The 22,565-nt window shown below is 36.7% G+C and overlaps 1 protein-coding gene and 1 long non-coding RNA gene across 7 annotated transcripts in view; both read left to right on the top strand.

The window, feature by feature from the left end:
- Positions 1–1,693: 1,693 nt before the first annotated feature.
- Positions 1,694–10,393, top strand: LOC139795559 (uncharacterized). Its single transcript, XR_011725571.1, has 3 exons — positions 1,694–2,727; positions 9,543–9,710; positions 10,218–10,393. It is a non-coding gene; the product is annotated as an uncharacterized lncRNA (long non-coding RNA).
- A 478-nt stretch (positions 10,394–10,871) lies between these two features.
- COL19A1 (collagen type XIX alpha 1 chain) overlaps positions 10,872–22,565 on the top strand; it is a 175,624-nt gene continuing 163,930 nt past the window's right edge. For all 6 annotated transcript variants that reach the window (XM_071741615.1, XM_071741614.1, XM_071741612.1 and 3 more), the window contains exons 1-4: positions 10,872–11,035; positions 13,191–13,320; positions 20,430–20,504; positions 21,067–21,166. In XM_071741615.1, the coding sequence (XP_071597716.1) occupies positions 13,227–13,320; positions 20,430–20,504; positions 21,067–21,166 (269 nt within the window). In that variant the 5' untranslated portion in view covers positions 10,872–11,035; positions 13,191–13,226. The remainder of the gene's footprint in view (positions 11,036–13,190; positions 13,321–20,429; positions 20,505–21,066; positions 21,167–22,565) is intronic.

Here is a 22,565-nt window from a genome sequence, read left to right as displayed (position 1 = left end):
ACTTCTTTATATGGCAATGATGGTATAACTATGCCATTATGTTAGTTTCTAGCATCTAAGCCTTCTGCTTTGTAATTGATGTCAGTGAGCAGGAATTGTTCCAGAAAAAAAAACCCAAACAACAACCTCAAAAAACAAAAAAAAACCAAAAATCAAACAAAAATACCACCACCACCACCACAACAACAACAAAAAAAACCAAAACAAAACAAACAAAAAAAAACCAAAACAAAACAAAAAAAAACAAAAAAACCACAAAAAAACAAAAAAACAAAAAAACAAAAAACAAAAAACAACCAAAAAAAAACCCCCCAAAAAATAACCCACCTCACTGCCAAACCACATTGCTTTATAGTGGAATAATAATAAAAAAAGCTTCTTGATCCATCTTTGTTATTCAGCAGAAGAGTTGATAATAGCCTACATTTCTACACAGAAATGAGACTTCTGATAGCATAAGGATATTTAAGAGATAAAAGCATATCATAACCCACAGCTGAAGCCTGAAGGTAGATAAATTGAGAAAAACATGGAAAAATAAAGAAAACCCTGAAAATATCATTATGTTGTGGAACTACAAGCCTAGGTATGTGGTAGATTTTTTATAATTTCATGTATTTAAAACCAGATCAAATATATTTTTGAAAGAGAGAGATATAAGTGCTATAAATTACAAGCTTGTCAGAAATGACTGAACATCATTTTGTGGTCTAGGTTATGGAAGAAATTGGACAAAATAGTTATGACAGGCAGGAAACAAGCTGCCAAGAGAGGACCCTCTGTCCCCTGAGAGAAAACAGAATCCACTCTTAAAGAAGTTTTGTGTGCTCAGATGGAAAATGTCTCCTCTGGACATGATCCTAAGCAACTGACTCTAGATATCTGTGCTTGAGCAGAGGGATCAGACCAGATGATGTCCAGAGGTCCCTTCCAACCTCAGCCATCCTCTGATGAGCTTTAGCAGGGAGAGAAAAAGCAAATAAAAAGCATAACAATTTAGGCAAAGAAGGCTTCCTACAGCAAAGATAAGATCCTAGCCCAAGTCTTGGTGATGGCAATTATGAAAAGACTTTCTGAGAGACCTGGTGGACTCTGAAACATAGCAACAGCAAAAAAGCTGCAAGATTTTCAGGAAAATGGAATAGAAAGATTTACCCAGCAAAGGTATGGTGGATGGTGGGTGGCTGTATTTTCAAATCTTTTAATTTAAACTTGTACACCCAATAGAATTTAGTTTCTTCTGTTTAAAGAGTTGCTTTCTTAAAACTTCTACAACGTCTACTTTTGCACGTGAGAAATCTTTTAATTTGATAAATTCCAGGATAAGATGCAGGTAGCTTCACTTCAAGACCTTGGCTGGCATGGAGTCATGTCCATAGATCATGGTCTTGACACAATGATAAGAACAAAGCCTCATTCAAAACACACAGAAAAAACGAGCAAGTGTTTCTTCTTGTTAATTTATTTTTTGATGGCATTCAGCTATCTTTCCAGTATGGCTGGAAAAAGGTAGAGCTGACTCGATCGCAGTCTGGATGGATGTCTGGATGTTCTAGATCAGGAAATCCAGCAACCACTGCAGGAGAGGAAAATAAGAAACCTACATACAATGAGAGTTAGAAAGGGATGAAAAAGACAGAGGGAAGAATTTCAACTACACTAAAAAAAAAAAAAAAAAAGAAAAAAAGTAAGTACTGTATTAACTGAAGCATACTATTACAGACCCTTTTATAATCCAGATGAGATGCTAGCAAAATCTCAGTTTCTCAAAAATAACTTTTCAAGTCTGTGTCACAAAGTTTTGTCATCTTTGTTATTGTTCAAGTTACACTTTAGCACTAAATCCAGCACAACCTAGGGTGCACAAAAGCCTTTCTTGCAAGCTCTGTTATTCTGGTATATTTCTTGGTAATTAGTTCCCTGAGGGTGACAGGAAATATTGGTAATACTTTCTGTTTGGAGTGAAATCCTGGCTTGATGGAAGTCTGATACTTTAGCTTACAGCAACTAAAGAGAGATCACAGAAACCAGGTGTGAAATTCTGGCCCAGATGAAGTTTATAGCAAGAGAGACACTGACCTCAGCAAAGCCAAAATTTCACTCTAAATTAAATAACTTAGCAACACTTCCTGTGATGTGTAGAAAGACAGAAGCATTTTACTTGTGCTGTCTAGTTCACTTTTGCTGATTCTTTACAGTGGGAGGCTAGAGTGGAGTTAAATAATTGTGGTCTCCCACAGGTAACAGGAGGAAAATAACCCTGTTCCAAAAAAGCAGGGGGCAAGGTCATACATGGAACTGTTATCAGTCTGGTAGCAAGAAGTTTCTTTGAGGAAAAGCAGTAAGAAAAGGAATGAAAGAAATTAATTTCTAGGTAAGATTTACTGAAGATCTTTTGAAAAGTTTCCAGTTCTAAGTAAACCATTGTGACTTTCCTTTGTTTTCAGGGTTATTTAATTGAGAACTAAGTTGATGAAGCTCTTTTCAGTGGGTTTTATCATTGTATTATTTTATTAGTGACATCTACTAATTTTCATTTTTTTCCTGTGTTGTGGTGTTCTTGTTCTTAATATCAACAGGTTTTAATGGTAAAGGCACTTCTCAACAGCATCAAAGCTTTGAAGACATTTTAATAAATATGTTAACTTCAGAGAAAAGAAAGTAAAGCAACTGAAATATGGAAGGTGAAATTATGGCTTGATTATGTATTTCTCAGGCATCAAACGGGTATGTCTTGGCTACATAAGAGTAGTAAGATAAATTCTTAATTCAGTTTGATATATAGTTTTTCTTTACTGACCATGCTTACTTCCACATGTGGAATTAATCATACAATGATATTAGGTGTTATCTCTATTGTTAAATGAAAATATTTACAGGACTCTAAAATTTATAATATCTTAAAAAAACCTGCCTTCCACAGTCATCTAAGCCAAAAGATCAGGAGATTAAGTGCTTCTGATTTCATCGAGTTTAGCTTGTAATTCTTTAACAGATGGAAGGGAATCCAGCTCAATCCATTTGGCTACTCTGTGTCAAAGAATGCCTTAATTTTAGTTTCTATTTCTTTCGTCTTACCTTAATGTCTCAGTCCCCGACTGGCATACCAAAAAAAAGTTGAGACAGAGTAGAAATAAATCACTAAATTCTTTTGATACTTTATTTTTTAGATATTTTCTGTCTATATTAGGTATTAAGTAATAATTAAATAATGTTCATAAAAACAAAACCTGGGGAAGTAATAAAAAAAAAGAGGAACCAGGTGCCCATAGTTGAGAAGTGTTGGCCTCCCACGAGCTAAATGTCAAAGAATCTTTCCCATCTACTGCCCCTTTTCCTTGACTGGGTTTTCATCCTGTGATAGCTTGCTGCTAAGAGACAAACTGCCTCTGTGCAAGCAAGGTAAAGGATTTGGGTGGGTTTGAACTTAACAGAATGACAATGGCATGGGCTGAAAACTTCAGAACCAAATAATTAAATGAAGGAAAGTGGTGATCTGTGCAGTTGCATCTGTTTATGCTCCCTGAAACTACTGAATATATTTGTGAACAATTTATATAATTGTTAATGTCTTATAGTAGTTCAGGCCATTTTTGTAGTTAATTTTCAACCACAAAAGAATGTAAATATTTCTAAGTACATAAGACCACCTTATCTATGTATAAAAGCTGTACTGGTCCTGCTAAACAAATCTAAATAAACTTGTGTCGGATCTCCACTGATTCTGTAAAACCTTTAACCAGCACAGGTTCAGTACAGAAACTTAGATGGCAGGTTGAAGTTAGGAATGCTGCCACTCTAAAGAGACAGTTGCCAAGAACAGTTAATCCCAAATCTGGATTTCCTGAGGGAAATTACACCTTTAATTGAGATATCTCAGGTACTTCATATAACATAACTTGCATTCAGACATCACTGCTCGGTTACAAGTGCAGACAGGAACACTACTCAATTCTGTGATTCCCTTGGCCTAAGATAACTAATACTGCTTAAAGCTGGATTTAAACTCATGTTTAAATTGCTTTTGGTTTGTTAACTTTCTGGTTTTGGCACTGCAGAAACACACCTAGTCAAGTGAGTGTGTGTAATCCTTTGTCCTGCCATACCTGAGGAAGTGTGCTTGGACATTGACAGCTTCTTCCTTAGTGTGCTGAGAACATTCCTCCAGCAGTTTGCCCTGCTGTATCACAGGCTACACTCAGACATCCCACTGATTTATGTAGTAAAACTCAGTACAAGAAATGTCTTTGAAGAAGGCTTGCCAGCTTTGTTGTTTGGAATTAGGCTAGTCTAATTTGGCATTCAAAACTAAGCTCTGATTGCAAGAAATACTTCTGTGGGAAAGACAAATCATTCTAAAGACAAATGGATGCCTGGTGCAAGCTCTGGTATTTTGTCATGTATTCTGTTTAAAGGCATTCTACAGTTAGAGTAGTTTCTATTTTTTTAACTCCTAAGGACAGGCTTATTTACTTTCAGCCTTTTTTTCCTAGTTTGGTTTTCCTGGAGTCAAATCCTGTGTTGAGGTAAATTTTAAAGTTCTCTAAAAATTAGTGAACTGTTTGTAACCTATGATCTGTTCCTTAAAAAAATAACCTCTATTTGAAGTTGTGGGAAATACAACAATATTGCAATAGGATCAATATTGCAACTCTATGTTGACGATGAAAGTGTCAATGTGCTAGAAAGTCTGACCTAAAACAGTATGAGTTCTTAGACCTTTTTTTTTTTTTTTTTTTTTTTTTTTTTTAAAGAAATAATCTGGCATCATAGTTGTAATATGAGAGCCAAAGTTACTTCTTACCAAATATACCTGAAGGCAAGTCAAGCTATAATTATACTCAAAGATTTGGATGAACACAAGTTTATTAGACAAAATTTTGTATCTTCATGAAAAGTATCTTCCCTGTAAATGCAAGAGCAGGACTTAAGTTTGTGTTCTTCTTGGAATGCAGCCTGATAACATGGCAGCAATATAGTTATCTTCAGTAAAATTTGTATTTTTGGCCTAAGGTAATTTTCCTACTGTAAGATTTATGATTAAGTACATTCTTTACTATATATCTGTTGGACACTACTGCTCTAGTAGTCATAGATCATATCTGCTAATTTGGAAGTAAACTTTAAATGCATTTGAATAATTTTGCTCATGAAAATACAGCCTCAGTAAATAGTTTCAGGATGCCACTGGAAGTTGTTAGAATGTTGTTGGTTCTAGTACTAATAATCGGTTCCAGAACAATTAGTCAATGACTAATTGGCAAGATTAACTTAAGTACTCAGTTAGAATAGCCAACAGGATATATCTGGATTTCACTTGTCAGGAAAGGGAAGAAACCAAAGCAGTTCCTAGCTACTCCAAGCTTCATCAAAATGGCACGTTCATGCTGAACTCTTTGGCCTTGAGCCAAAATTAAATTAATCCATGGTGTCCAAACCATGTCTGACATGCCAAAAATAAACAATTCAGAAATTGATGCAAATGTTATGCTTGATACACTACGCAGCTAAATTTAAGAATATTTTATTTATTTAAATGTTGGCCTTTCTAAGAGTTAGTGTTTGATTTTGCATTCCTAGTAAACAGTAAAATTTATTTGAATTGCCATGCATAAAGATACAAATAGTCATGCAAACACAGGCTGATAGATTGTGCCTTTCAACTGTCTTTTTGTGGTAGTGCCCAAATTCCTCAGCTCCCAAAAATACATCTATACACAGGGTGACACAGGATGTTGACCTACAATATGTATAGGTCAGTAGGCTGTTTCAGAGCATGTTAGATTCTTTTTTTTTTTCCATCTTGCATCTAGCTGCAGCCTTTAGCTACTCTTGAATTAAGAGTTACTTTGCATCTGAATTTGTGACTAGATAACTCTAGGCAGACATCTACATAAATCTGTGAAATCACTGATTTAAAAGGGTAACATTGGTTAAATCCTGAGAATATTTACTCCTAGATGAAAGGCAAATAAAGTAGGAGCTTACAGAGCTAGAGATTATACATGCACTTAATTTGATTTCCCAGATTATTGTGCTTATTTATTCAGCAATAAATATCAATAAAATACTTGTCATTTTATTATTTCATTTTTATGCTGCTTGACAGTATTGAAATTGAGCATTAAAATAATGTAATGGTGAGTAGCTCTGTGTGAACACAGAATCCTGAATGTGTTAATGTAATTGTAGCTACTATGTTGATAAAATTCATGATCACACATATCAGTCTCACCTTGGCAAATTTATACAAGTTACTTTCTGAAAATCTGAAAATATTTGCAACTGGACCTGAATTATTTTTCATTGTAGTACTCTGGTTTTAAATAAAATATGGGTAAATTAGCTGGATAGAGAGGACACAAGAGTAGGAGACATTGGCTAATACTGAGACTTATAAATTCTTAGACATATTTACTACAATTTATAATGGCTTTTTACTGACATTTTTGTACTGTCTATGCCTTGTCTTTCTGAAGGGTAAAAAAACAAACAAAAGCCAAACAAAAAAAACCCCAAGCATTGACTATGATGCCTTTTGATCTCAAATATAGTTTATAGGCCCTTTAAGCCTGACAGGTTTATACAGCCTGGTCTGTTTGTAGGATCTTTAATTTTGATGATACCTTTCCTTTTCTCTTTTTCTAATATCTGCATTATATAAATTTTAAATTAACATATGTCACTGCTTTATAGCTGTTTGCATACAGCTAGTAGGAATTTGGCATATCCATACAGAACTATTGGGCAAATATCCTGCACAGCTGCCTAAAACCAAGCTTTCATCTTTTCATTTTGTGCAATCATTCAAAGACACATGGGTGCTTCAGTCTAAAGAAAGCAAGTTTGACTTGGTTTAGAATATTACCTTTCAGGTTTTCTACTCCCTAATCATCTATAGGACCATGCATTTTTTTTCTTGTACAGTACAAAAGCCACCAAACAATGCCTTTTTTTCTCTGTGACAGGCAGGATGGATGTTTTCTTAATGATGTCTTTCTTTATGTGGTTCATGAAACAACAGAATATGTGACAAGCTGTTTGGAGTATGGCAGTACAGTTAAATACATGCATTTATCTATCCATAGGAAGAAAATGTAAAATAACCTTTTAATAGATTTAGGTACATAGACATATTGATACCATTAATCTTAGCATTGTTTCTCTTTAGTACTTAACTGCATGTTGTACTAACACCACTAAGAGTTTAAAGAGTAATGTATGCATGGAAATGTGTTTTTCTGGAATGGTAATAAATTCCATAGAAATCATATCATACAGCTCTTGCTGTATCATGTATACATGCTTGCAATTGGTAAATACAAGCAATATATCAAGATGTTGATTTATTTTCTTTGAAATGTCTATACTTTGGATTAAAATATCATTATAAAAATATGGAATGTATTAGGACCAGAGAGAACTAAACACTGCAAGTGATACTACTCCACATTGTATTTTTGAGACTGGAATTGTCAGTGACATTGGAACTGGACATAAAGTACTGACTTTTTTTGTTGCTGTGTCGTATTTATTATAATGTTTGGCTATTTTAGGACATGTTATAAAGTGTCAAAGAGGAGAAAGTGTCTGAGCCAAGAAAACTAAAACTACAGAACTATAGCATTAAGTATTCTTTCTGCATCTTTTTGACAGTTATTTTTGGCCACTTTGCTGAAAATCTGAATGCTTTCTAAGTATTCAGAAAAAGAAGCAGCAGTTGGGTTTTGTCCTCTTTCCCTCTTGTAAAGAAGAAGTGAAATGACATCCAGCTTTTCTGTTGGCTTTGCTGCTTAGGAGTGCTTAGTGTGTGTGCACATGCATAAAAATAATTCCTCTTTGGTGCAGTTTTTGCTAGAGTTTCGTCATTTGAGTGACATTTTTTTTCCCCATTTACAGCAATGTTAAAATTTCCATTAACTTCCCTCTGTTTTGTCAGAGTTCATTATGGTTCAGTCTAATGTATGTAAAAGCATTTATATTTTAATTGCTTCAGTGGAATGTGGTTTTCATGACCAGAAAGTCTTGCAGAGGGCAGGAAGGATCATCTGGCAGGGAACAATTCAATGTAAGGGCTTATACAACAGAACAGAAATAATAAGCTCTATATTCAGTCAGAAGTTGTGTGGTGAGGGGCATTTGAAAATTGTCTCCCTAAGATAAATAGTGTTTTCAAGTAGAATATTTCTGCTTTTAAGGAATTTTGTCAAAGTTTTCAGATTTATTCCTGCATATGCCTTGACATAAGCAATGCAAGTTAAAAATGTGAGTCTAACAAGATGGAGGCAAATCTGTTAGCACCACACAGACAAGAGTAAATTATGCTACTTGGCTGTTTTGGATATCTAATCATGACAAAAAAGAAACAAAGGTTGAAAAGAGTGTTGGCAATGAAGAAAAAGATTTCTGGAAAAAATAAGTCTGTCCCTTTGCCCCCTGATTCCTTCACCTTTTTCCCTGTATCTTGCATGCAACTGCAGTTGTAGTAAAAGGTGTTCAGTGAAGCAGCTGACCCTTAATGCTGGAGATGGAATGTGTTCTGTGCTTAGTTTCAAGCTTAAATTTCTCTCTTTTCTGCTTCTTGGTGTAGTTGCCTTGGCTTTTGTCTGGATCCAGGTCTAATCCTGTCTTCTGTGTGTCAGAGTGTTAGCTGAACTCTGAGATAGCAGGAAAACTGTGTTTCTGCAGAGAAATACCACAGGATGTACATCATTTGCTGAGGGTACTTGAGCTCATATCATCGGTTCATCCAGTACAGGATTTCTAGGCTGCTATGGTACCAGAGATGTTTTGCCATTTGTGGCTTTGTTTCTTATGTTGTAGGAGGCCAAGGGAGAAGCTGGGATTTTTGGCTCATGACATAAGTTTGTAAACAGGAAGGTTTTCAATTGTTCCAATTTTTCACGTCACTAGACATTAAAAGATGTGAATAGTGTTGTCCATAAATATGTATAGTGGCAATCTCTAATGTCAAGGTCTCCAGCTGGTATAAATAGGTGTAATTCTTTTAATTTATGTGAACTGGCATAAGCCTGATTCATTAAAGATCTGGGCCAAAATACAGGAAGCATATGTGTTAGCCAGGGAAGGTTGTGCTAGTTTCTAATTCTACAACTTGCTGCTTTCATATGGACGTGGAGTGTTTTGAAGTTGACATGGTTTAAATAAGGTATTTTAAAATTTTCTACTGGGAATGTCAGTATCTTGAACACCCTTGGTTTAAGGGTTATGCTTCATTATGAACTTCATGGGAAATGAAGAAGCAGCTTAGATCTGGACTTTTTGAAGGGACAGAAATATTTATTTAAGCATTGAACTGATTGCATGTGCAAAGTGTTATGCAATTATAATGTTTATCTAATTCAGACCTTACATTCATTGAAATTAGTAAGACTTTGTACAATTATGTAACAGACATGAATCCAGATATTTAGGGCCTGTAAAATGAAGTAAAACAAAAATATTATCAGACTTTTGTAGCTTAAAAGGGTAATGAGAAATGCAGTCCTTTTCAAACAAAAAATGATAATGCCTTCCTCTAGGAGCAGAGCTTTTACAAAGGGTCTTACAACTGACAGTCTGACAACTCTGCAAACACTCGACTAGAGTTCAACACTGAAGCCTTTATCAAATGAACAGTCTGAAGGGGAAGGGAGTGCTCCGATAATTTGTCATCTGTAGGACTGGGCTCATACGTCTCATTCTGTGAGGTAGGGCAGCTTTACTTTCTATAATTTACAGAATGAGCAAGTGAGAATTGTGACTTGCCTAAAGTTACACCGCAAGCCTCTGGTAAAGTTGTGGAATAAACCACCCAAGCAGAAATGTATGTAAGCTGCAATTTCATCTTTCTCTCTTGATTCTAAGTTGGGAAGAGCAACAACTGTTTTGAAATTTAAGCCAGAAAGGTAATCATGTCTTTCCATGTGATTTATTTGCTATTCTGGCTAGTTATCTAGGTTGAAATGAGGGAAACACTTTTCAAAATCTTTTTTGAGGGAAAGAAAAGCAAAAAACCTAACCCTATGAATTTTCTGACTGAAGACCAGTTGAACTAAATTGATATTAAGCTAAGAAATATCCATATAAGTCACCATCTTTCTCTTTTCAGCAAAATTATTCTACTAGAAGAAGATAAACTATGTCATGGATATATACAAATGAGAGATTCTGAATTAAAGTCCTACTCTTTCTGTCTTCTGTGTATCTATTTCTAGTTATTTTACTCTTTCTGTGCTTCTATCGGCTTTCCATCTTTAAAATGCTGTGCAGAAAACTGCCTCAGGCACACTTGGAGAACCTGAGAAAAGTGCAGTTTCACACATTCAGCTGAGAGCCAATGGTAGTGCTCAATCTCGCCATTTCATCGCAGATGATAGTACAGCACAAGAACACTCAGGTTTGTAAATGATAGATTTTTAAAGGCAAAACAAGTGTCAGAAATCTGTGCTTCGCTGCATCTGTGCCATAAATAGGCCCACTCTCATGGTTTCTTGTTTAACTGATTTTAAATTTATGATAAAATATATAAAATTAATAGTGTGTGCTTACACGTAAATGATAAAATCCAATTTCTTTTATTTTGCTAATGTACATAATTGACTCTTTTCAACTAGAGACTAGATACTATCATTCATGCATCCATGCTCTGGCAATTTAATTTATGGAACTGTTTTTTTCTGTTGTTTTGTGTTTTGGTGGGTTTTTGGGGGGGGAGGGATTGTGGTTTTTGTTTTTTTTTTTTTTTAATTGGGGGGGCAGGTAGGGAGAGAAAAAAACCACATTTCTTATATTGTTACTGGACTTGGGATGTAAAAGTATGATTATGCAAAATCTGAGTCTGGGTGTCTGTTTGTCCTTTCTTGCAGAGTCTTCTGTGCTCACTGAGTGGGAGGGTCACGCTGTGTGAGACTAATAAGGACAGAGCTGTATCCCCCTCTACCACTCTTTGGAGACTCGCTCACCAACTCCTCGGCACTACAGCAGCTCTGTACAGGCATTTTCAGTCCTTCTGGGTGACATATTAAAATTAAAGGTAAGCAACTCTTTATTTGTAGTCAGTTGTCTAAATATGTCTCATGTGAACACACGCTATAATATTCCTGTTTTGTGGCTTTTTTTCTTTTTCACAAAAATTGCCGGCTAAGTTTATTACAGATTTTGCCTATTAATATTAACTGTGTCCATGATCCACACAGTGAGCTTTAAATGTACTGTAATTACCCTGTCCTCTAGGATTCGTTCATGATTGTGTGAATACATTGTGTATGTTGGTAGGTCATGAAGGCACATGCTGATATGATAATGAAAACAGTCCTACTAAATTCGCAGTAATTTACGGAACGGGTTAAACTGTTGCAAAATACCACAGTGCTGGGCATGATTATTAATCGCATGCATCTATATACATGTAAAAATTTCTCTTAGTGTGTTTCATTCTCATGACCACGCGTACCGAGTGGCCCACATCCAGTTCGCTGAAACATTCCTGGGAGCCGCGGCACGGGCGGGACGGGGGAAACCGGCAAACCCCGGTGATGCCGAACCGGAGGCTCACGTCCCCGCCAGGCTGCCGCCAGCGCTGCCCTCGCTGTCCCGGAGCCACCGCGCTTCTCTCTGCCCTGCGGCCCCCTCACCTGCCCGCCCCCGCCGCGGCACCCGGCGGCAGAGGGCTCCCTCTCTCCCTCCCTCTCTCCTTCCATTCCTCCCTCCTTACCTCTCTCCCTCCTTATCTCCCTCCCCGGCAGCGCGGCTGCAGCAGCCGTCGCCGTCCCCAGAGGATTCCCGGCCCCGCTCCGCCCCGGGGCTGCTGAGGAAGCGGCGGCGGGTGCCTGCCCCCTGCCTCGGCTCGGCTCGACTCGCCGGGGGCAGCCGCTCCCCGGCGCCGCAGGCAGGTTCCGTAGAGACGGGGCGGCCAAACCCGGGGCGAGGGGCGGTGGGTGGTGGGTGGAGGTGCGGGGCCCGGCCGCGGGGAGAGAGGGGCTGGGACAGCCAGGCTAAGGGGGGAGCTGCCCGAGCCGCGTCCTCGCAGCCCACGGACCGAGCTGCCCGCTTGCCTTACTGCTTGCTAACCCGCCGGGTGTTTTAAACCCTTCCCCCAGCAAACCCAACTCAATCCCGGAGAAATTTAAACTGCCGTGTTACAGCCCGAGCTACCGGGGCTCGGGTCGCATCCAGGCGGAGGCTCCCGGAACAGTCGGCGGGAGAGGACCCGAGCCCCGGGGTGCGGTGGCAGCGAGGGGATAGCGGTATTAGTGATTTAATTGGCAAGAGCCCTTGAGAAAAATGAGACCTCTGGAGCGACAGCTCTAGTGATTTACTGATGCCTGCTTGTAAAGCAGGTGCAGGAAATTAAATGATAATGTTATTTGAACATGAATTCACTTTGCTGCTGTTGGGGAGGTTGGAGAAGTTAATGATGGTGTAGTTGCTGTCAGTACATGTGACTGGCAGAATAGCTCTGATGATGAATAAGGTGCCTTGCAAAAATAATTATCAAAATTTCATCTTAGGTATGTGATTTGTTTTTCTTACAGAAATTGCGATTAGAAAAATATTTGTTGTTTTCTGTGTTTCATTAAATTAACACATATCTATACATTGCAGTCAGCTTAGCAGAAAAGCTCATACTCTCATAGTCTCTTTTAGAAGACAAAAGATAATGCTGTTGGAGCCAGACTATTTTTGTGAGATTTAAACTGTAAACTCAATACAGTCTGTTCCAGGCATTTATGTATTTTGCAAGGCAAAGAAAAATTGTATTTTGGTTTCTTTTGCACATAAACTGAAACAATTGCCTCTTGTCCTTGTTTGATTTGAAGAGGAGTAGTACTACAGCAGTCACTGGCAGTGTTGTGACACCAGTTTAGGTAATGTATTGAAAATGAAAACTTGGGAGAAAAATAAAGGCATTACTAATGAAATTAAAATGTAGTGCCTTTACAACTAATATTTCTGCTTTAATATTTCTCAGGTGTTACTTCTGAGTATAATAAAGAACTTAAAAGAATATTGTCATTTATTTCTAAATTTACATGTGTCTATAGCTCCTTACAACAAATAAATGATGTTTAGTGTGTGTGACTAGTGACTTCCTCTTTACAGTTAAGAAATTATTTGTATTTTTATTTTGATAGGGTGACAGGAAAAGCATAAGAGACTGGTCTGAATATGATTATCTTCTCTTTCAGATTTGTAGCTGATTGTTCACATGTGTCCAGGAGGAGATGAAGTACGTTGGATCCTGCATAGCTTGGCTTTGTATGGCAGTCTTCCTCCTCCTTCCTGTTTCTACTTCTGTAGCTGTCAGTGACCAGACAGGTACTTCAATTTTTCTTTCCTGTCATTGACCAAAGGCATAAATTTCATTACTGAACAAATAATGAAAATACAAGGAAAATAAGCAGTATAAGCAGATGAAATAAAATATTTTTTTAATATATTTTTTTTAAAAAAGGTTAAGTTTGAAGCAGTTTCAAAGTAGCATATCTGTTTGCTGTGCTTCAAAGATTTATATTTGGAAGCAGCTGAAGTTCATAGGAGTTGTTTTGTACTTTTTCAATGTACTGTACAAAACAAGTTTCTAAATCAGAAGTTCAAAACCTTTTATGAAGAAAATCATGTGGCTTTATCACAGAAGGTCAGTAGTCACATTGACCTAAACAACACGATGTTCATGTTAACCTCACCTAGACCTTATCCCCAGATCAGGTCATACATTTCACACGTGCAGCTAGACAAAACCTTGTGCCTAAGAAAACAGGGGAAAGGAATATAGTGATATTGTTTAAAGTGGAAGCTGTTAGCTTGTCTTCTCAAGTTTTTCTTGTATTTCTATTTTCTTCTCTCATTCTCCACATGTTATCTAGCCCCCTCACCTAAATTCTACATTGATTCTCCAGGATGATAAATTCTGTCTCTAAGGCACATCATATGTGCTTGTAGAATAAGGAATTGTCAGTTTTGTTGAATTGCTCAGCCTCAACAGGTACCTAAGCTCTCTAGAATTTTCCTTCGATTATTAGCAAGGAGAAGATGCTTGCTGCTATTTAAATAGGGATAGAAAGGCCTTTTCATTATTATTTTCAGAAAATTAAACTTGTTTTTAGTATTGCTATTTATCTAGCAACTTGGTGAAAGATAACAAAAGTTATACAACATTTTTGAATCTTCACAAAACATTTAAAAGATAAGCCCAAGAAATTTAAAAGTCAATGACTAGGATAATAATCCTTTTACTGCTCCTGGAAACCAATAAGTAGTAATATTTAATAAATAATCAGTGTAGTACGTGAGCTCTTATGTAAGAATGCATTGTGAAGAACCTGAATTTAAATCAAAGACTTTTTTGCCTTACGTTTTTATGGCATTGGAGCTAAGTGCTCTACTAATAAATTATTCTTAACCCTTGTAAGAGAGTAGACTATATCATAGCTGTACAATCCTTATCTTTTGCCCTCTGAAAGAAGGAAAAAATGTTCTTTTCATTGTCATTGCTAGATAGTGGATTGCAGAAGGGAAGTTTTAAAAGTTCTAAAAGGGCGTGAATGCAGAAGAGTGCCTAACAATATAAATGAATAAACAGAAACTTGAACATTTTTAAAACAAAATGCCAGGTAGCATTGTCTCTCTTCTTTTTGTATTCTTTATTTTCTTAATGAAAAAAATGTCTTAGTAGAAGGTGAACCAGTCACAGAAGATGAGGCATACACTGAGCTGCTAATAAACAGTGTATCTGGACTGTATATACAGTATTAGAATCTATATTACATTGTGTTAGAAATCTGTGGTGAGGCAGCTAGCAGGGAAGTTGCAGTTCTCCCCCTCCTGATTGCCACAAATGGATTACATATGGGTCAAATTGACCCACTGGGAAGAAGAATAGAATCTCTCAAGAATAACTGGTGGTGTGCAATTGGGAGAGGCTTTTATGGTCTGAGGTGATATGGGCAGATTGTGAAGAATAACAAATAGGTAGCTGCCAGCTTGAGCAGCTCTGCCAAGAGCAGGGAATAGGCTCAGAGTGAAGCCGCAAGCTGATAATAGGAAAGAAACCCTTTTAGAGACTGAAGGGATGGTTCCCATCCAAAAAAAGGAAAGCAAGTTATAGATCAGAAAGCAGAAGCTGAGAAAGAATGGACCCTGTAAGAGGCACAGATGTGTCTGCAAGCCTTTTGCTACTCTACCCCATTCGTCTGAACCAAGTATTCTGTGTTGCAAATTTGTGTACTTCAAGTTTGATTACTTGTAGGTATATGAATCTCTTACACCTTGGAAATGTGTTCTCTTCAAGAATTTTTCTTTCGTTCCCGTGCCTTTGTCCTTTGCCGTGCACCACTTATGTTTGTGTCAGAATCTGTCCTTTGGCATCTGCCTACACAATCCTATTGGTTTTCTTCCTTCAGCAACAAGTGCATAGCACTTATTTCTCACTGTGCCTATGAAAGCTTATCTAGCAAAGCTCATTTAGATAGGACCTTGGATTAGTGCATTTACATCCTTGGACTTCAAATGCAGGAAAAAATGAAAATTAAAGTTAATTTGAAGGCAGGGGAGGAGGAGAAGTATGTTCAGGGAAGGAAATCTCGTGCAAGAGGAAGTATTAACTTGTGTGACTATGGAGGGAAGAGCTTTTTGAGCTGGAATTCTGAATATGCTTTGGGACTTATTCGTTAGGTCAATATTGTGATAAATTATTACCAGTATTGGAAAAAAACGTCACTGATAGAGTATGCTGGCTCTTCTTTGGGCAGTCCTCCTTAGGCTTTGTGTGCCAGATTCACACATCACGGATTTCTTTCAGTTCTCAGTTGTCCAGAAGTTTTGATGTGTTAATCATTCCTCAGAAGGAATCACTCACTTTTAAGGAGTGCTTATATATAAGCATATATATATATAATATATATTTCATCCTTATATATAATTTCGTTTCATCCTTATATATATAAGGAGTCCATATATATATATATATATATATATATATATATATATATATGAAAAAAAAAATCTGAGTGAGAAGGTTCAGGAGTTCTCCACAGTTATGTTTTTTATTTTCAATAATATTTTTTTCATGCTGTCAACTTACATTTTTTTTATTTTTAGGAACATCTGGGTTTGAAGCGTTGATATAAGCTCTTTCTGTAGTGACACATGAACCATTCAACCATTCCATGTCATATTAAGAATATTAATACTTCATCTCTTTCCCAGATCATTGCTGCTTTTTCAACTTTCATTTAAAATTACTGTTTTTCAAAGTCGCTTGCTAACCCATGAAAAATGTATAAACAAAATCCTAGGGCTGTCAGGCATGGTGAATTTCCTTTGCCTTTTGACTTGGAATGTTGTGAAAAGTATTGGCTCTAGATCACAATTTGAGATAGGCACTTTAAACCAAATACAGTGAGGAGTTTTAGGTATTCAAATCAGTTCAACTTTTTGCTTTTCATGTTTTAGTACAGCTTGATACTTTTCAAAATCAAGATAATGACTCTGTGGTAATTCTCATATACAATGTATTAATATATTTAATTCTGAATATTTAAGATTGGATCCACAGACTGTTGTTAGCATTGCAGTGTTTAAACAACCCTGCCACCCTAGAATCTCAAATTCCTTGATTTGTTGAATACTAAGTCTTCTTGAGTAGTGAGTTTAAGAAACTTCAGGTATCTGAAAGCCTGCACACTGTGGAAAGCCACTTCAGCTAGTAAGTAAGCAGTACATAACTGAGACCTGAGACTACAAAGGAGAACACCCTGTTATAAATGTTCTCACACTGTGAACCCTGTAAACTAGATCAGCCCACTTTTTGAATTGAAAAGCAGAGGGGAAAAAAAAAAAAAGGAAAAAAAAAAGCATCAACTTCTGTAGCAAAAATACCTGTGATGTGAAGTCCTGTTTTTTTCACTATCTACTCTTACTCATGGGAGAATACAGTTCTCCAGGGTCTAGTGTGAACATCTTAGTACTTATTCTCCGTTGGTATGGATTTCTTATTCCTGCCTGCCACAGCTGTCTTGTTTTTACACAATAGTCATAATACCATGGTCACTGGACTTGGAGTAGATTTCTTTCCTAAATCAATAAAACTGTAGATTTAGTTTCCTTCATTCCTCTTCCCACCCTTTCTTAATCAACATATATATTCAATGTAATATGATGTGGTTTACAGAATAAAAAAGGAAATTACATCTGATTTTTCTTGCACCTCTGTGTGTGAGACTACAGATAGGTAGGAAATCCGAATTTGTGGCCCTGTTGGAAAGTAGGCCAGATGGGTCTAGTTATCTTCAGTAAAAAGAACTTTGACTCATTGGAGGTGGTTGCTGACACTTTGCAGGTATGTCACACAATCTGAAGAGGTTCCTTGTGCATTTGTTTTTATTAAGCCTGATCCAGTAAGAGCATGAGACAAATCCTAGCTGATACAGGTTTCTGACTGAAGCGTGAGTCCAGTGTAGAATAAGGGTATATATTAGTTGGGGCTTTGCTGTTTGGCCATGGTTTTTTGGCCAGTCCTGCTTTTACTGATGGAAACTTTAGAACCCTTGCAGTGTACCTCTTTGTGGTGTTAAATGGCAGCTGAAAGCTTCACCTGCATGTGAAGTTTAAGGAGCAGCTTGTGAAGATGAATCTAGCCATTACAGGTTATGCTCCTTGGAGGAGCCATGAGTGCTTCTTGGAAGCTACAGTTCCGAGTCAGGAAGTGCACACAACAGATATCTGTAAGAGTGAGACTGAAGCATGCACCAGAGTCCTGTCTGTCCTCATTTGCACGAAAAGAAAACTGGGCATGAGGCCTAGATGGAAGCTGTAGTGTGCTTCAACAGGTGCCCTGATCATTCTAGGAATTCAGAGCTTGTCATTACATGTTGCAGCAGATAAGTCTAGATGCAATGCTTTACTTTATTTTTTTTGCCTAATGCAATTAGAAAACAAACAAAAAATTATTTTAGCATCTTATTGGAGAGAATCAGTGATCTGCGACATAACTGCTTGATCTGTATTAATACCTCTTTTCAAAATAATTAGGTTGATTTTATAGTAATAAGCTCTTATGTGGAGCTCATTCATTTCTAAGTATTAAAGTCTTTAATTTTTCCTCTGAATATGTGATCTCATTAATCTATGTGTATGTTAACTTCAGCTTTTAAATCACCATTTTTACTTGAATTGTGGACTTCAAACCAGACAGACCCTTTTTTATCATGTGCAGAGCAATCTAGTGTATAAATGTAAGCTTGTTCTTTTTCCTGCTTCATTAATTTTACAATGATGTATTCTAACAGAGTGGGTAGGTGCATGGTTTCCATGCTTGGATTAGTGGTAAGGCTTTGTCTTGTCCTGTTTTCTTTCCTGAATGTCTTCATGTAGATGTAAGTCAGCTACCTGTGGGCTGAATGTGTAAACTGCCTATTTTGTCTCAGGTCAAAGGAAATTTAAAGATCTGCCAACAGTACTAAAAAGTTTGGAAGAGGCTGACATTTTTACTGTAAAAGCTGTAACTAGAAAGAATTTTCACCAATCCATTGAAATGAAAGTTGACAGTCTTGGCATGGAGAGATTTCTGGTTTAATCTGTTAGAGTTTTGCCTTAACTCTGTGGTAAAAACAGCAGCATTCATCTAAAGGAGAAAATAGCAGTATGAAACACAACAAGAATCACAGAATCATCTGGGTTGGAAGGGATCTCTGAGATTATCAAATCCAGCCCTTAATCCTTAATTCCTAGTAACCCTTTCAGTTCTTCCAGGGATATGGAGTACAACCAAATAAGTAACACTTTTATAGCCTGTCTATGTTGTGGCTGTTACACCACTGATAAAAATAGGTCCACAGTCCAGTCTTTGGCATGTGAGGAATTGTTGCTATAATATCAATAACACAGAAATTAAGACTTGAGACTTTATTTGGACTTGGAAGAAAGTGGCTGAAGGAATAAGCTAAACTCATTGGTCTTTTGCTGTTCAGCCCTTGTGTAAGTTAATGCTAAAAAAAAAAAAAGGAGCACATTTGTGTCCCAGGTTCTCTAGAGCTTACTACTGCAGTTCAAGGAAAAATCAGGTATCTAAAGTGAGCCTGTTTCTGTCCCATGGAATGTGTGTGTGTATCAAATGGTGCATTGAAGTTGCCATGTTAATATGTAATTCCAATGAATACTTTTCACACTGCATAAACATCCCCACAAACCAGGAATGGTGAAAGATTTCATTTCAGTTTCAGAGATTTCAACATGAATATTCTTTTCAGTTCTGTCTCTTCTGAGGAAAGGGTATTTACAGTGGGAGTTGCTGTTGGTTTTAATGCATATGCTTCAACTCATTTGTCAGGAAACTTTACCTGTGTAGATAAATGAGTTGTATACACATGTTGATGTATATATGATGGAAAGAATAAATTTTCTTAGCATTAGAAATATAGTTCTTTCAATATAGTTTATCTCGAGGTTAATGGTAGTATGTTCCTTCTTACTTTTTTTTATTGAACTGGCAGTTCAGAAACCCCCTCAACCTATACTGATCAACAGCTTCAGACATAAATTGCTCACCTTTTTGGAGTTCTATCCTTGGTAAGCACCTTGATAAGGCCAAATCCTGCATGTCATCTTCCACCTGATAGTTTTATTAGGGCTTAGCAGAGCTATTTGAAGAGTTTTTTAAAGAAAGAGCCCTGTGGCTGACCCATGCACAAAAGTGACATTTCTCTCTATGTGCTTAAAAGTGTGTATTCCTTTTTATGTGTAAAAAAAAATAAATAATAAAGGGCTTAATGCAAGTCAGATACTGCATATTAAAACCACAGTGCTTAATTTCACCATCCAGTTAGATTTAACCGTAGAATTTCCCATTTCTAGATTTTAGAATGTTCTACTTGTTTACCTGCATACTTTGATCTACACTTGATTATAAAGATTGCTTACATTGTTTATAATATGATATGATAATACTTTTATCAATCCAAATTCTGAAATTAATATCCAGTGAAATAAAAAAAATTCTATTGTCACAGCACTTATACTTGATTGTTTCATGTCCATTAATGGGGGGAAAAAGATATTTTCTAATAGTATATCCAGAAATAGATGAAAAACCACCTTAGAGCAGATGTTATTACTTTATAGAATATTGCAGTTTGAAAGACCTTTGTAAGAATTTAGTGTGTTTCTTTTATTTATAGTCTTTGTGTAAGCTTTGGTCATAAAATCTTAATTAAAAATTGATAAAATGTGTATCTACCTGTATTACTAGAAGTGTAGTATGAAATCTAAAATATCAGCTCAGTTAAATTTTGTGATTTATTGCTGCTTTATATATCCTGAAGAAACTAAAGAAACATTCCTGTTAATACTACTATTGCTGTGATGACAATTCTGATTCGTTTTTATTTGGCGAAGTTTTATGATAGACACTAAACTGTATTCTCTTGAAGGTGCCGTGTGTCCTTTGATGAAAACAGTTGTTCATCATCTCAAGCAAACCAACAGAGACAGCCTTGGTATTTTAGGTAAATGACTGTGTTAATATGGATATCTAAATTAATTGGCTAGTAGTAGATGTAATCATAGTCTGATTAAAGCTGGCTTTAAAACTGAAAGGACAGTGCAGAATGAGTCCCTGTGTTCCAAATGCTGCTCTTGTTGTTAGGAAGGTGGTGTTAAAATCAGAACGTGTTGTTCTTGGAAAGTATTTGCTCAAGTTCTACAACCATACTCATTTCCCTTGTTTTTCCCAAACATTTTTCGTTCTTGTCAGTTCAGATGATAGTAGGAAATAATGAATACATTTCTCAGGTTGTGAAGTTATATACTGAGCTTTGCACTGATAGTTTCTCTGTCAATAAAATTAATATTGGATGTTTCTCTGACTTAAGGTGCTGGTTTTCAAAATAGCATTGTCATTCTGTACTCCAGAAAGTTTCCAAACATGCTAAAAGTCAGTATTTACCCTGTTGTGTTGTGGTTTTGTGTTTTGTGTATTTACCCTGTTGTGTTGTGTTACTGTTGTGCTTTTGTGGGTTTTTTTAAAAATCCATTAAATAAACTTAGTCACTGTATCATATTTCACAGGATTTGATCTGGCAGAAAGCTTTTCTTTGAGGCAGACAACTTGTGGAGGGGAAAAGACCTGTTTTAAACTGGGAAGTGCACCTCTCATAAGAAACACAAAGTAAGTAAGATACTACTTTTATCCTAAGTCTTTAAAAGATGGAGCTCAGAATAAATGATGTTAATGAACTGAAGCACTGAGCAGAATATCCAAAGACTGTCACAGAAAGACAAGTATGGTTGTTTCCAGGTGTTTTCATCTGCAAGTTTTTTCTTCAAGAAGCATTTGGATTCAGTTGTTTGGGGTTTTTTCTTCTGGAATTTGGACATATCTCGGGACAAAGTTAATGGCGAGTTATGTTTTCTTCTAACTGTGATTCTGATACTGAAAACACTACTGTTTATATATATCAGTATTTATAAAACAAAGAAACAACTTTCATGGTATGACAAGTATCTTCCATCAGTGAAACTGGCTTTCCTCTCTCTCATTACTGCTGGCAGGATTAAGAAGAGAGAGGAAGAATCAGCATTTCATTAAGCACTCTATTTTTATTTTTTTTTTCTTCCCAGTTGAATTTGCATCCTGCCTTTGAGCAGAAGCAGAATGATGTGTACAGGTGAAACCAGGCATCGTCCTGTTCTGATAGCAAGTAGGGTGAAAGGCAGAGACTGCAGAAAAAATCAAGAGGAAAGTGAGAGTAAGGCACAATAGGATCGGTTGGATTTCAGTTTGCATGGGGACAAGGAAATGGGAAGCAGCAGTCAGGAATGTAGTTTCAAGTTCCAGATACTCTGTGGAGAGAATCATCTCAGAGCTTCTTGGTTGAGATGTGCTCCAAGTCATGGGACTGTGGTTTCTGTACAGCATGTTCCTGTGATGACAAGGGAAGCAAATGTATTCTTGTACCTTGAGGTTGAGTATTCTGTGTTGCAAGAGGTCTGGTTTGAGCTTGCCTAGGAAAAAATATACTCTGCCCTCAGATTTTTTCTTTGGTCCTGTGCAGAGCAAAGAGTGGCTGTGTGTAGTGTGAGGCCCAAGAGAGGGAGAAGAAAGTAGTCAGAGACACCCAGGCACAAGACAAAGTGGTCTTCAGGACACAGAATGATTAAAGAAATAGGACCTAAATATATTCTATATTACCAAATAGATTGTAAGTGTTTCTGAGGTATTAGATACTGAAAATATTTTTTTTTGCTTCTGTGATTCTGCAAAGTTAAACAAAGTAATCTGTCTTTTCTAAAAATACCTTGAACATTGGCTATTGAAAGAAAAATTAATAGATAAAATTACACAGTGGGCACTGTTTCTGTTAAGATCTTCCCAGTATTTTCAAGATCAGTGTTAGAAGAGGAATAGATAAAATTAAGTACCATTCATGCAAGTCTTAGTAAAAAAGTTTTCTGACAACCTTCCAAAAAATTTTTTTTAATCCTGTTGTTATTTTGTTTCTTTTTCTTTTTTCCAATGGATGGGAATTTAAGGGGAATGAGAGACTATAGAAGAGTGGAAAATGAAG

The sequence above is a fragment of the Heliangelus exortis genome, chromosome 3 (genome assembly GCF_036169615.1).
Source record: "Heliangelus exortis chromosome 3, bHelExo1.hap1, whole genome shotgun sequence".
NCBI lineage: Eukaryota > Metazoa > Chordata > Aves > Apodiformes > Trochilidae > Heliangelus > Heliangelus exortis.
The sequence above is the reverse complement of the archived record's forward strand: the minus strand, read 5'-3'. Positions and strand labels throughout refer to the sequence as shown.